General features: G+C 34.4%; 1 protein-coding gene across 1 annotated transcript in view; it reads left to right on the top strand.

Annotated features, from left to right (window-relative positions):
- LOC124372259 (dynein axonemal heavy chain 5-like) overlaps nt 1-16023 on the top strand; it is a gene marked incomplete at its 3' end in the record, with an annotated part of 33252 nt that extends 17229 nt beyond the window's left edge. Inside the window, exons 8-19 of the mRNA XM_046830635.1 lie at nt 1591-1812; nt 3314-3580; nt 4809-5021; nt 5106-5305; nt 10354-10518; nt 10752-10904; nt 11014-11221; nt 11611-11772; nt 11871-12095; nt 13639-13811; nt 14782-14960; nt 15836-16023. Coding sequence (XP_046686591.1) covers nt 1591-1812; nt 3314-3580; nt 4809-5021; nt 5106-5305; nt 10354-10518; nt 10752-10904; nt 11014-11221; nt 11611-11772; nt 11871-12095; nt 13639-13811; nt 14782-14960; nt 15836-16023 — 2355 coding nt within the window. The remainder of the gene's footprint in view (nt 1-1590; nt 1813-3313; nt 3581-4808; nt 5022-5105; nt 5306-10353; nt 10519-10751; nt 10905-11013; nt 11222-11610; nt 11773-11870; nt 12096-13638; nt 13812-14781; nt 14961-15835) is intronic.
- Nucleotides 16024-16426: the final 403 nt, after the last annotated feature.

Below are 16426 nucleotides of genomic sequence, written 5' to 3'. Positions count from 1 at the left end.
TGATATTTCAGTTTTTCTGAAACTTAACAACTGTGCCATTTGAATCGACCTGAAGCTTAATTTTCTTTTCTTGCCGTTTGAACCGATAACTTTTTCAAATTGAAAATTTAACGGAGAATTTAAAAATGATGTATTTTGCTCACATATGTCTATACATTGCTGAGAAATATCAGATTTACGTAAAAAAACACGGGCTTTTTCGAAAAACTGAAAATAATTCATTTCAGACCTAATTTTTTGAGTCAGACTTTTTTATAACCGCCATTGTATCACATTTACATTGCATTATAACCCAAAAAATTTTGTCACGCCAAGAGCCACTCACCCTGTATATAAAATGAATGATATTTTTTTCAAAATTAATAACCAATACTGTAAATTAATAACCAGTTTTTAATTTTTTCTATTTTTGAAAAGTGGTGAGATGAACCTACATTTGTTACTGTAGATATGACTTTTTTTTAATTAACAAAAAACATATAATTTTTCTACTAAATATGCCCAAAATATACAAAAAGTTAGCATAGTATAGCTTAAAACAAAGCTATTACAAGCTATAAACCACCATAATAAACCATATCTATGATATATCACCAACTTTTAAAATGGCTAGATAGAAAAATATTTCTGACAGGTTTTATGACATCACTGTTGCCAAAACAGCAAAACAAATTTCACCATTGAAGTTAGAAATTCTTTTTGTTTAAAATGGTATAAAAATAGTGGTGGTAGTTTTGATTTATGTACTATATGAACTGTCAAAACATGTGAGTGTCAGTTCAACATTACAATATCGATTGCCACTCATTAATCGATTCAAATTGTCATTATAATGTCGTTTGCCAATTCTCAAAATTGTTGTTCAAAATCTTATGAACAAAAATAGGAAAAAGCAATATTAGAGATAAGTAAAATTATAATTTGAACACTTGGTTCAATTGATTAAGTATTCTCTTCAAAGATCTCTCGCAAACTATAAAAATTCTTCTGGCCAGGTGACTAATAATTCTGTTTTAAAAATTGCAATGTGAAAATGTTATCTCATTTGGCAGAGTTTAAAAGTTATGTACTAAAAGAGAGTTCTTGAAAATATATATAACAAATTCTGAGACTGACTATCTGTTGTCTATTTTGTATATGAACATGTGATCGAGAGGTATCAACAACACCAAAACGTGTATGGATACATATTAATCATATATTCAAATTGAGACTTCCATAACTCTTTCATCAAAAATATGGAATTAACAGTGTTTAATATTTAATATTGTTCTTATGGTACAAAACTTAAAATTGTTTTACTTCGGCTGGCTCTTAAGGTAAACAAATGTAGCATTCCATTAATAAGTAGTAAACTTGTGACTTCTAATTAAGACTCTCATATTTTTTGTAGAAAACAAAAGTAAATTTTTAATTATTTATTTAATTTGTGATATTTTAAAATTATCCTTCTAAAAACATGTTTTTATTAAAATTTATTTGTGCTTAATTTTATGTAAGTTTCGAATTATTAAACCTTGTAATATTTGTTAATTCCTTATCCGTATAATGATAATAGAATTAGTTTCTTAATGGTTTGGTGACATACAGGTGGATAACTTGCGCTACTCATGGCAGCGGCTTCTAGGTCAAGCCATGGATGTGAACGTGTTGTTGCTAACAATGCAACCTCACTTTGAGGAGGACTTGCGGCGGAACCTGGACCGGTTCAGGCAGGATAACATCGAGTATTGTCATGAGTACAGGACCAGCGGACCCATGATGCCAGGACTCACTCCTCGTGAGGCTTCAGACAGGCTCATACTCTTCCAGGTTATATTCAATATTGAATGAATTAGTGAATGATCAATAAAATCAATATTGACAAGTACCTTAAACACAATATTACAAGTTCTATCCCACATATGGATGGGCTACCCATTGACCTTTTGATCCAAAAATCAATAAGGTTCTTTCTTGGATCAAGAGGAACCTACTTTCCAAGTTGCAAGGCTCTAGGACCTCTCTATCAAGAGCTATCGTACAGAAGGACAGATAGGCAGTTACAATTGTAAGAAGGACCTGTTGGGTCCTTAATAATAGTAGAGTATTCTACTAACATGTGGGTCTTCATATCTCTGATTGGTTAATAATGGTCCAGATTAACAAATATGGTTACAAATGGTGACGACTAAACAACTTTCATTGTTCAGGATTCCTTTCTGGCCCCTTTTAATGTTGTTAGGAACGTTCAGAAGAAGTCTTTAGTTTAATAAAGATTTGGTAACCGTGCTAAAATAGATATATCTGCTTCTTGCCAAAGATTAACTGCATAAACTAGCCCAAGGCTTTGACTGGTAAGTTGCTGTGATAAAATTGAGCTGTTTTCTGAAAAGATTGATCATTCTTGTGCAGAGTTACTTAATCTCATTTTGGAATTTCGTTTAAAATCCTGACTATAAGTCAAAGATCTTATTCATTACTTTAAGCCGACATTAGTAAAAAATAAAGGACAAGTCAACCATTTTGCAGATTGATAAAAAATAAAAACAGAAGAGCCTGAATTGTTTGCTCTCCATCCATGGGTGGATAGAATCATGCTTAGAGCTCCAGAGATATTAGTGTCTGCAATATCGCAGCTATTTTCCTTCAGTCATTTAAAAAAAGTTCATTCCCCTAGTAAATATGTTGAAATGGAAAAAATGAAATGAAATGAAGTATGCCTTTATTCAAGAGGCGGAGTTAGGGCTATTTAGCCCTCTCTACCACTCAACCTCACATAATATACAGATATATATATATATATACATTTAATGACCTTAAAACTATAACAAATTACATTAATTATTGTTGACTATTGAATTAAGGATTTCTGGAACAACTGTAAAATTAAACATTTGTATTCCGAATATAAATCGGATAGCTTATCATTAGGTTAGATATCATTGAAAGCTGGCCTTTGCTTATAAAATAGTAAGAATAATTATTATAATCTTTTAAAGATCAATACACACATTTGGTAGTAAACAGTCATGTTTTGCACATGACTTTGGTGCTGCCCGTACTTATTTCATAGGCTTCTTCAATCTAAAATTGTTATTGTGAAAGTTTTCTCTAGAAGCAGATAGGATTTAGACTAAATGATTTTTAACTTACAATAATACAGGCAATCGGCCACACACAATGTCCGTTAAATGTTCTTCATCACAGCTTTACTATCACTGTGATAGTAGAAAAACTACATTTCATTTGTTCCAATATTACAACTGCTACTTTTTCTGAACACCTTAGAAATATCCTGTGATCTAATATAATTTAATTGCAATGTTTATAGAACCGGTTTGATGGGATGTGGCGCAAGCTTCAGACCTATCAGAGTGGGGAGGAGCTGTTTGGTCTCCCACAAACTGACTATCCAGAGTTGGCTCAGATTCGCAAGGAGCTCAACTTGCTGCAGAAACTCTACAAGTTGTACAATGATGTGATAGACAGAGTCAGTGGCTACTATGATATCCCCTGGGGTGAGGTCAACATAGAGGAGATCAACAATGAACTCATGGAGTTCCAGAACCGGTGCCGTAAACTACCAAAGGGTCTCAAGGTAAGACACATCTTGGCAAGTAAGTTATTTCCCCACAGAAACCATTCAGTACTTCTCCAGTTTAACTTATTTAGGAGTATTCAAAATAATGCTGTTATGTATAAAACAACATGAAAGTACCTAAACTAAATCTTCGACCAAGAAAGATTTAAAACTGACACTGATGATTTTCCTCAATTAAAATGCCAACACGGAACAGTTTTTTATAGGTAGTGATATATTTACTTTTTCAACGATACTTATTTTGATGTTTCTATTCTACATTGATATATTAAGATCCAGTTATATGAAGTATTCTTGTCAAAAATCTATGATCAAGTAGGAGGATGGTTAAAAGGAATGAATTTGCTCTCTCAGTGTTGAAAAGTTTATGGCATTACAGCATGCCAGTTGCGACCTGAGAAGGACCCACTGTGAATAGATGATATCAGCAATTATCTCTTGAATAGATGGGTCCAGATACTTCCTTCCTTTTCAATGAGGACAGAGATCTCTCATGTCTCTACAATCCAGTTTATGCTTTCCTCTATAAAATGTAAATAGTTGCAGCTCAAAAGATACACCTGTTGTTTATTCCTTCTGACAATAAAATTGAAATTATGTTTATATGTATAATTTTCTGTGTCATTTAATAGTACAAGTTTTTGTTTATAAATATTTGACAAAATGACTTTTAGGTAAGTCTAATTTCTGCAATGTTAAACCCATTAATTGCAGTGGACAGTCACTTCTATGATCTTGGTTAATCCTAAAATCAGTACATGAATCATGTCATAATGAAAGTGTTCAAACTTACTCTGTAGCTAGATACGTATCATATTTTAACTCATTGTCTATGGTGGACACAACTTATTACTGTATTAGCTGTCCTAAATTTCGGTACATGACTTGTGTCATAGTGAAGGTGTTCTGAGAAGTATTACTGAGTTGAGGTTGAGAGTAAGGAAAATAAAAATATGTCTTGGTATACTTTGAACTATTATTTAATAAATCTGTATAAATCTAAAATTATATAATTCTGCCTCTGATCAGAGTAGGGGTAAAGGTGATGAAAAGGTACCATTGCTATTTAATTATATTCTTCAATCCATTTTAGTATATGTCTATCTGGAGTGCTCTCTCTTTTTTCATTTATAGGTTTCCTAAGACTTGATTATGTGAAAGAATAAAATGATGTAAGACCAAAAAAAAAAAAACAAACATAAATCTATTATATTGTATGTTTTAGGAATGGCCAGCATTCCATGCTTTGAAGCGCACAATAGATGACTTCAATGACATGTGTCCATTGTTGGAACTGATGGCCAACAAGGCAATGAAACCTCGGCATTGGCAGCGCATCATGGAGGTCACAAACTACAACTTCGAGTTAGACAGTGAGGGATTCTGCCTCAAGAATATCCTTGAAGCACCTCTCCTCAAGTGCAAGGAGGATATTGAGGTAGGTTGATGAATGCTTATCTCTCGTGCAAGTACAGTGTTAAATACATATAGGTCAGATTTAACAATAATATATGGCTTGCAGGACATATGTATATCAGCGATGAAAGAGAAAGACATTGAAGCCAAGTTGAGGCAGGTGACTAATGAGTGGTCAGTCCATGAGTTGACCTTCATGTCCTTCAACAACCGTGGAGAATTGTTGCTGAGAGGAGATACAACAGCTGAGACTATTGGCCAGCTGGAAGACAGCCTCATGGTGCTTGGATCTCTACTTTCCAACCGGTCAGTTCAAATCTTCTGAGCAGAAAATACTAACATTTTCTATACACATTAGGGTGGGCTGAAAAAAAAAATTATTTTTTTTTTCAAGTGCTATACCGCGGAAAACTTGCATATATACTTCATAAATAAAATGCAACTGGGAAAAAAATTATTTTTTCAATATCACGGTAGCGCAATGCAATTAAAATAGTTCGTTTTTTGAAAAAAACTTGGATTTTTATAATTTTTTCTCCGGTGTAAAAACTTTAAATAATCAATCGCTATAGTGAAAAAACTGTATAATTTGACTTAGAAAACAGAAATACACAATGAACCAGTTAAAAAAACAATGTTTACGGTAGCGCAAACAGCTTTAAATAACGGATAATTACGCTAAAAGGCGCAGTTTACAACACTACCGTCCCGCGCGGAATGATTCGTTTTGTATGTGACTGTACCGTGTCCCCCACCACTCGTACCCAACCCACAATTCCTTGCGTTGTGTACGCTTGCTTCGCCATTTTGTGAGCTCGCGTCAGTGACTCGGCAGCTTTTGTCAGTGTCAAAGCTTCTTTTGTGTTACTTAGTTGAGTGTGTGTTGAGTGTCATGGCTTTGTCCAAGAAAATTACGCGTAGTGAGTTTTATTGTCCGATATTCGGTTACCCAAAGGAACTACCTGTAAGTAAACTGCCTTCCTATGAAGACGTTTTAAAGTGCTTCTTTCTTGAACATTACAATTTAGCTGTGGAAACCAACAACAAATTGTTGAACAACAACAGTTTTTCACAAATTTCTAATATTGTTGCACCGAAAGTTAAGCAATTATTTGATAAATCCTCAATACCAACAGTCTCCCTTTACAGAATTGTTCAAATGATCAATGCCTACAATAACAGTTACAGAGGTCTTATGAAGTCCTACAAACGAGATAAGGAAAAAGACTCGTTCAAAAAAAAAGTTGAAGAATTCAAGCAAAAGTCTTTGCGACTGTTTGATATCTCCGCATGCAAATGCACAATAACATTAGATTGCAATTGCCGAAAGGCCGTTGACTTGTGTGAGTGTCCGGTATCGATTGTTTGTACATGTGAGAAGTCAAAAAAAGTACCAGTCATTGAACTTAAGTTTTTGTACCTTCAAAGAAAACATAGTTTAGGCAAAATTGGTAACGTAGATGTGAAGGAGTCAAAAAAAATTATTCAAAGACAAAAAAGAAAAAACACTGAGTACAGCAGATGTCAGTCGAACGTTGACTCATTGTCACAGCCATCGTGCTCAAAAACTATGGAACCTACACAAATAGAAGACTTTGACTCAACTGAAATAAATAGAAATGAGGATAGTAGCGATGAAGAGTTTCAACCTGTTGTAAAGACACCATGGCAGATGCGAGTTAAATTGACTAATACTGCGCTAACAAGTGATCGTTTTGGAGTTTCTGATAGAGCAACAGCTGCTATTGCTTCTAGCCTTTTGCAAGATTTTGGTATTATAACTGAAACTGAACATTCTAATGTTATTGATAAAAATAAAATCCGAAGGGGGAAAAAGGTTATCCGCACAGAACTGCAGGTGCAGAATCAGGCTGAGCTCAACACATTTCAAGGATTGTATTTTGATGGAAGGAAAGATGACACTATTGTGATTGAAAAGGTAAATTCAAAGCATTTTCGGAGAGTGATTAAGGAAGAACATTATTCTATCATTCAAGAACCTGGATCTGTATATGTTGGTCATGTGACACCTTGTTCTGGATCTGCTCAAAACATTGCCGACAGTATAATTTCTTATTTAAAAAAAACTGGACTTTCCCTTGATGATTTAGACGTCATTGGATGTGACGGCACCGTTACAAATACAGGGTGGAAAGGGGGCGTAATTCGAACAATTGAAGAAAAAGTGAAAAGGCCAATGCAGTGGGCAGTTTGTCTCTTGCACTTCAACGAATTACCACTCCGACACTTGTTCCAGTTTTTGGATGGAGACACTACAGGGCCTACAACATTTAAAGGACCTATCGGAACAGAGCTCAATAACTGCGAAAAACTCCCCTTGGTGAAATTTGCTAGTGTGGAGTGTGAAATTCCAGATATTGACCGAAGCATATTGAGCAAGGACCAACAGTATTTACTGGACATAAGTTCTGCTGTACAATCAGGAATCTGTCCTATAGATTTATCTCACCGTGAACCTGGCCCACTCTCTCACGCAAGATGGCTAACAATGGCTAACAGGATTCTAAGATTGTATGTGAGTGTTGAATATCCATCAGACGAACATAAAATCGTAGTTCATTTTATTCTGAAGTCATACATGCCTGTTTGGTTCAATATCAAAAAAAGCAAGTACTTAACTGATGGACCAGAACACATATTTCAAACTGTAAAATCCTCAAGATTCCTGCCTGAAAATCTGCTTCAAGTAATTGACCCCGTTATTGAAAGGAACGCTTACTTTGCCCACCCAGAAAACTTGATGTTGAGTATGATAGTAGATAAAAGAACTCACATAAGAGAATTGGGTTTGAGACGAATCATAAAGGCCAGGACATCAGCACCCAAAAGAAAGTCAATTAGAGCTTTCCATCCACCCAAATTAAATTTTCAAGCCACAGAGTACAGTGAACTGATTGACTGGACTGCCACCACATTGTCACCACCACCATTACTAAGAAGAATCAGCAACGAAGAAATTCGTGCAAAAATCTTGACTGGGGACACCGCAGCTGAATGGAGATTCGACAAATTTCCTTGTCATACGCAAGCGGTTGAACGATGCATCAAACTTGTAACCATCGCTTCACAAAAAGTAGTTGGTTTTGAAGCAAGAGATGGGCTCATCCGAACTACACTACAGTCAAGAGCAGCTATGCCATGCTTTGAAAGCAAATCAGCCTTCAAACTTCCTAAACAAGAATGATTATGGACTTGTGATGAAATATATCCTACAAATCAAAATTCCTTTTTGAATTTTCAATAACAATTTTCATGAAAAATGTGTAATGCTATGATTAAGTTGATGCTAATAAACTATGTTAAAAGGAATTTGAATTATTAATTTGCAGTCCCCACACTTTAAACAACAAATAAATTAAAACAAAACTTTTTATTAAAAGGCATTGTGAGTAAACTGTCGCAGGACGGCAGTGTTGTAAACTGCGCCTTTTAGCGTAATTATCCGTTATTTAAAGCTGTTTGCACTACCGTAAACATTGTTTTTTTAACTGGTTCATTGTGTATTTCTGTTTTCTAAGTCAAATTATACAGTTTTTTCACTATAGCGATTGATTATTTAAAGTTTTTACACCGGAGAAAAAATTATAAAAATCCAAGTTTTTTTCAAAAAACGAACTATTTTAATTGCATTGCGCTACCGTGATATTGAAAAAATAATTTTTTTCCCAGTTGCATTTTATTTATGAAGTATATATGCAAGTTTTCCGCGGTATAGCACTTGAAAAAAAAAATAATTTTTTTTTTCAGCCCACCCTAATACACATACAATGACTACATAACTATCTGAAACAGTATTATACAGGGTTATCATAAAAGAATGGTGTGGATTCGAACATGGTTTAAAGAAAATCTGAATTATTTACAGTTAATGTTGTTTATTCATCTAATTTTTTATCTCAAACAGTTTTTTTACATAATTAATACATTTCAATATGTGCGTCCTTAGTCCCTCAACAAATAGCCAAACAATACTTAATTTCTCTCCAAACATTCATTAACATTTCTTCGGTCATGGTTGTCATTGCTTCATTAATCTTGTGGTTCAGGTCGAGAATATTTTGTGAATAAACAATGCTTTTGATGTATCAAGAAAAATCACAAGGTGTCAGGTCTGAACTCCTTGGAGGCTACAGCACAGGTCCTTGCCGGCCTATCCACCAATCTCCGAATCTTTCATTCAAGTGTCCGTGACCAATGCACTGAAGTGTGAGGAAGCACCATCTTATTGGGAATGAAGTTGATGAATGTTTCCGAGTTCTAGATGAGGAAAGCAATAATTAGTTAACATTTAAAGACACACAACTGCATTAATTGTTTTTTCAGCAAAGCAGAAAGGCCCTATTACACGATTTTTCATCACACCATACCAAACATTAAATTTAGGCGAATCACGTTGTTTCCTAACAGTTATGTGTAGGTTTCTAGAGCCCCCATATTCGTGAATTGTGTCTGTTAACACATCCATTCATATGGAAAGTAGCTTCATCTGTAAAAATTATATCATATAAAAATGATTCGTTTTAACTTATTCTGTCTAACATTTCAACAGCGAAATTGTAATGGTTTACACAATCATTGGGTTTCAATTCCTGCAGTATCTGGATTTTATAAGCGTGTAATTTGAGTTTTTATATAAAACATTGTGAACTGTTGTTTCTGGAATACCTAATTCAATGCTTTGATAAGGGATGGACTTCCCAGAACTTCTAATTGCCAAATTATAATTAGTTCAACCATACCGTCTGGTAGACCTGGTCTGCCAGTTGATTTCTGTTTCTTAACTGATCCAATTTCTTCGAATTGTTTAAACCAACGTGCTATGTTATTTTTGTACGGTGTATCTCTTCCAAATTCACATCGGAATGCATGTGAAATAAAATTATGGATTTAAATTCAGCCAACAATAAAACCCACTTTGCTTTATCTTTATCCGATAACATAGTAACACACTAAATTCACCGCAACATCAATACAAGAACTGATCTAGAGGTTAGAACAGCTTATAAACAAACTTTTGGGTTGGAGGTTTTTAGAGATACCAATATGACATCTAGAAATTTCCCTACTATCTTCCTACGAATTACTGAAACTGCACCATTCTTTTATGATAACCCTGTATATAATTTTCATTTAATTAAAACAAATATTCTTTTACTATTTTAGGTCTTGTGTGGTTCTTGTGCCCTTACTCCTATAAACACGTAAAGGAGTGACGTTCCACAACTTAGTTACTTTCCTAAGAGTTAATAATTTAATTTTTGAGAAATAATGTGTAAAGACATCTTGACACTTATTAAAAAAAATACTTTATGAAATTAATGCTGTATTCTCAGGTACAATGCTCCATTCCGCAAACAGATCCAGCAGTGGATGTTTGATCTTGGCAACACAAACGAGATACTTGAAAGGTGGCTGTTGGTGCAGAACATGTGGGTCTATCTGGAAGCAGTGTTTGTGGGAGGTGACATTGCTAAACAACTTCCTAAAGAAGCCAAAAGGTAAATTGTTTACTTTAAAATGTTGCCTTTTAATTTGACTAATAACAGTTATGATCCATTTGTTTAAAGTTTTTTTTATAATTGAGTGAGGGAGGATTTGTTGAAGGTAACAGGATTTTTCAATAACAGAAGTTAGAAATCACAACAAACATGTTCTGTGTTAACTCCATATAGTTACAGTTAAGATGATTTGCTTGAACTAGAAAATATTGATATTCTCTTCTTGTCAACAGATTCAGCAAGATTGACAAGTCCTGGCAGAAGATCATGCAACGTGCCCATGAGACTCCTGGAGTAGTGTCCTGTTGTGTGGGTGATGACATGCTGAAACAGCTGTTACCTCATTTGCAAGAACAGCTGGAGCTGTGTCAAAAGTCTCTCAGCGGGTTAGATGTTGACATTTGTACCTTTTGTATTTTTGTTATCTTTAAGAAGATTTAAATCTACCTTACTGATTTAATTTTGATTTCATACAAATGACATCTGTGTTTACAGGTATTTGGAGAAGAAGAGGATGATGTTCCCAAGATTTTTCTTCGTCTCAGATCCTGCCCTTTTGGAGATCCTGGGCCAGGCCTCTGACTCCCACACCATCCAGAATCATCTGCTCTCAATATTTGACAATACCAGGTCTGTAAAGTTCCATGACATTGAGTACAACAAGATGACTGCCATCATTTCCTCCGAGGGAGAATCCATTCAGGTAGAATATTTTGTTTACTTTAAACTGTGTGCTACAATAAATCTGTTGTTTGGCATGCTAATATTGTAGAGATGAAGAAGAATTTATTGAGTTTTCAAAGGGAAAATATGCAAATTAATAAACAAAAGTATACAGTATTACTTTGAATCAGAAGTTTAAGGAACGATTTTGGATAGAGTGATTCAATGTTATGCGTAATAAACCTGGTAATAATCAAAGCAATTCAAATGGTACAGATAAATTCTTTAGCTGTTCTGGTATGATATCCAAAAAGACCTTCTTCATTTATTTTCTATGTTAAATAAGGTTAAAAGAAGTCTGATATGCAAATTCACATAATATTGAAAAAATGAATTAATGTATGTAATTTTAAATATTTGGTTACTCAGTTGGAGAGAGCAGTGAGAGCTGAAGGAAGTGTGGAGACGTGGTTGACTTGTCTGCTGCAGACATCTCAGCAATCCCTTCATTCTATCATCCGTAACGCTTTTACACAAATTAACGATCCCAATTTCAACTTACTCGGCTTCCTTGACAAGATGCCAGCACAGGTATGCTATCTTAGACTTTAAAATTTTCTCAAAGAATTTAGTCTGATATTAAGTATTTCATGAGCAAAGCAGAAGACATATAAATGTTTCCTGTTCAGATTGGTATCCTGGGTATCCAGATGATCTGGACAAGAGATGCAGAATCAGCCCTGATGCAGGCTCGCTCTGACAAGAAGCTGATGGCAGAGACCAATAATAAGTTCCTGGAGCTTCTAAACACTCTAATAGACCAGACAACACGGGACCTCACTAAACTGGAGCGGATCAAGTTTGAGACCCTCATCACTATCCATGTTCACCAGCGTGACATCTTCGATATCCTTGTCAGTCCATAAGTAATACTACTTATTTTCCTTAGTTCCTAATTAAATTGCATGGATTGAAGAAGGTTAATCTGAAACGTATATCTCTCTTGCAATTCTTTCTGCAGCCAATAGATGAGCAATACATTCCTCAAATTGAGTACAATGGGAACTTTCTTTTAATGAATACATGGTGAAAATGTGGAGGAAATTAAACAAATTTAGCAGCAGAAGATGTCGTTTTGTGACATTTATTGAACTTGTAAAAGACTGGATCATCAGGTAATATGTCCCTAAAGTAAAGTAAAGTAAAGATGTCTTATTTTAGCAGGCAAAGTAGGGCTAAGAAGCTTTCTCTAACACAACCTGGAGATCGACAGCTTAAAGGTGACTTTCGAACCTCCACCAACAGGTGGGCTGCTTGCCAAGACAAGATCGCTTAGCGGTCAGCCATCTAAGCAGCAGCCATGTACGACATTGCTTGACCTGGTTATTTTGCAATAACTGTTGTAAAACGGGATCTGGTTCCTAGGAAGGAGAATGTGTATTTTTATTCATTCAAGATAAGTGGAAAAATTTAACTGGGTCTGCTTAGTCAGTTTTGTCAGCATTGGACAAAAACTCATTTAGTTTGAAAACAACTTTTTCATTCCTGAAAACAGATGATAGTGAGTTGGTATAAGATCTAGACAATATGAGTGATGTGGAAACATCTTCCATTTAAAAACGCCCAAGAGTTCTTAAGGGCAGTTATAGTTAGTGTTTGGTCATGCATTGTCTTGCAAAAACAAAATTTTTTAACTCTTTACTTATGCAGGCTAACTCTTCTTGTTTCCCAACTTTGACAATACCTATCAGAGTTTATTGTTGAGCCACATACAATAAAATCAACAAGTAGCATACCTTTCCAGTCCCAAATCAATGATCATTATCTTCCTTGCTGATATAATTAGCATGCATTTTCTTGGTTTACTTAAAAAATTTGTCTGCTCACACCTTAACAGTTCGGTCTCGCAGTTCACATATTTTAAACAAGTTTTTCTTCAAATAAGGTATTCAGAATTTAACTGGCATAGAATTTATATTCTAGTTTATGTACAACAACTTCATGCAACGAACTTTAAGAAATTTGATGGAAAAATACATCAAAGCTCCATTGTTGTGAATTAGAAATTTTCTGGAATCTTCTTATTGATTCTTGCTACTATTTGATAAGTCACAATGCTGAGTATTTTACTTTGTTCTTAAGACATTGAGCACATTTGTTCATTTATTTTCAAACCAAGTGCACAATTGGCACACACTATCTTTGGTGATTATCTTATTTCCATACACTTCAAACATTGACTGAAATAACTTTTTTAGTATATAATATAATACTTTTTCTAATGTCTACTATTTGCTAAGTACGGTATATAGTATATACTTTTGAATCTGTTTCATTTTGGTCTCTTAGCTGCGAAATAGTTTTATATAAATAATTGTTGTAAAATTAGTGAAAGTATTATATTTTTAAACGTAGAAAATAATAACTGAGCAAAATAGTGAAACGATTAAATTGCAGTGTCGACTGAACGTGAAGTCAGCCAATGACTTTGAATGGCTGAAGCAGTGTCGTTTCTACTTCAAGGAGGACATGGACAAGACTTGGATTGCCATCACAGACGTCACTTTCACATACCAGAACGAGTATCTAGGTTGTACAGAGCGTCTGGTCATCACTCCACTCACTGACAGGTACATACCCTAGATCTGGCATTAAACTCAACATCAAAATGCTCAGCACCCTGCAAGACTTTTCTGAAATTATCTCCAAAAATATCATTCTTGTCATCATATACACTGGTGTTGCTTGTTGCAGAAGAAAACCATGTCTGAGCTCATTTTCATCCTTTTCATGCATTGGTCATTTTCAAGGTCAATTAAAACCAATCCAGAAACTCAGAGTACCCCCTTGGAGTCCTTAAGGACACTTGGTACAAGATGATGCTAACCATACCTAGCTCTCATGCAGGGGTGGAAAGAAATAACAAGAGAGCTTTATGTAGCCTTTAGCTAATTCACAACAAAATGAATTGTCCAGTAAATCTCCTCTAACTGATTTGGGTCAGCAAACCTGTATATAGGAAGAGATGCTGAAAACTAAGAAAGCAGAAAAAAGGTAATGTGACAATGGCAAGCTCAGACTGGTGAAACAAAATGCACAATAGGAGTTCCTTTGAAAACTTAAGAGGCACTCTGTTGAAGTAATGAGGAATGGGGTGCCGGGAAAGAGCAATGTCTGGGTGGTGATTTGTAGCGAATGAGACACTGCTCACCACCACTCTGCTCAAAGTGTTATAACCAAAGACTTATAAACCTTCAAGCATTAATTGTGTCCCACATTTTTAAACTTTTCTTCTGATATTAGTCAGTAGGCATATTAAAATTTTTGAATTATTTATTTAATTATACTATTATTATTATAATTTAAATCAAAGGGGCAGTATACTCTCTGCTAACTTAAAAGTAGCATATGTCCTACAATTTATAATTTTTCTTGTGTCCAGTCCAACATATATTGGATGAGTAGTTTATGAAACAGGTGCAATAAATGGTGCCTTTGTTTTAAAATAATGTATACATTCCTGAACATATTCTAAGAAATAAAAATGAGCTATTTCCTTTAAAATACTCATTCCCTGCCTGAACAAACGAATACTTGCAGGTGCTACATCACCCTGGCCCAGGCTCTAGCTATGAGTATGGGAGGGTCGCCCTGTGGTCCTGCAGGTACGGGCAAGACAGAGACAGTCAAGGACATGGGGAAGACTCTGGCCAAGTACGTAGTCGTCTTCAATTGCTCTGACCAGATGGACTATAGAGGTCTTGGCAGGATTTACAAGGGTCAGTGTTTATTTCTGGAGCATAAAAAATAATATATTTTAAAATATTAAAATTAGTTAAATAACAAAATATTAAAAACATTAAATAATAAAACTATTAAAATAATAATAGTATAATTTTAATATGAATATTAAGATACTCATTTAATTCAATAACTTTGATATTGTTTCATCTGTCATGGCATGTTGTCTTAAGTTTCTGTTTTATCCTCCTTTTTAATTGGTCTAATAAAACCTGATCATATGTGCAGTCTATGTGAGTAGTAAAGGAATATTCTTTGAAAATATTTGTATCAATAAACTGTAAGATATAAAACGTTTGAATAGTTATGTTCTAAGTTTAAAAATTTCTTCTGTAGACTTTTATAAATGAAAAAATAGAGCTTTAATTAGAATTATTTTTGAAAATAATTTGTTTTATGTAAGAAAAAACATAAAGATTATGCAACTTTAGTTATAAATAAGAAATTATACAATTAAATTTACTCTGCACATTTTAAAAGAAGATAATGCAAGCCTTTATATTCATTCATAATTTCAAACTACTTTAACATTGAAGATATTTTTTATCAATTGGAATACTCTAGTATTACATTAAGTTGTTTTAAGGCTAATGCAAATATCATTAATGTTTTGTAGTGTTATTTTTTTTAATAAAAAAATGTTTTTAAGTTTTCATTAGACAAGAGCTATCACTAATTATTAGATCTGTGTCCCAAACAAAAATACTACAGACTAGATTGTACAAGTTTTACTACAGCCTGCTACAGCCTCGTTTACTTCTGTCTTTTACAATTAGTGAGAAGTACAATAGTTGTTTGGTTCTAAAAATGTTTGCAAAACTAGAAATATAATTTACTGTGAAATTTTGTTTAGGCCTAGCACAGTCTGGATCATGGGGCTGTTTTGACGAGTTCAACCGTATAGAGTTGCCAGTGCTGTCAGTGGCGGCCCAGCAGGTTGCGGTGGTCTTGGCAGCCAAGAAAGAGAAGAAAAAGACCTTTGTGTTTACTGATGGTGATGCCATTGACATGTGCCCTGAATTTGGCATCTTCATTACCATGGTGAGTTCAATGTTGTACTTCAACAACACAAGTCTGATGATACAATGTTATCTTTTATTGATGGTAGTATTGGTAAGCAAATAATAGAAGAACACATTGTGTTCACTCATTGTGATACCATTGCATGTGACCTGAGTTCGGCATATTTAAATTTTAAATGATTTATTTGCACATAACAACCTCCAGGTATTAGTTCAAGACGTATTTCAAAACGGTTCAGGGTTACGCAAAGTAAAGAATGGCTAACACTCAACTAAAACAAGCTTTATCCCAACTATAAACAAAAAATTTAGCATTTACATCCAAGAGGCAATGCCCATCCCTTTGAGTTACTTTGCTTAACCCTGAACCATTTAGAAATACATCTTGTACTAATACTTGGACTATGTTCAAAAGCAGCAGC

Source organism: Homalodisca vitripennis, unplaced genomic scaffold (genome assembly GCF_021130785.1).
Source record: "Homalodisca vitripennis isolate AUS2020 unplaced genomic scaffold, UT_GWSS_2.1 ScUCBcl_2796;HRSCAF=7895, whole genome shotgun sequence".
NCBI lineage: Eukaryota > Metazoa > Arthropoda > Insecta > Hemiptera > Cicadellidae > Homalodisca > Homalodisca vitripennis.
This window is presented reverse-complemented; position numbering and strand designations above follow the sequence as displayed.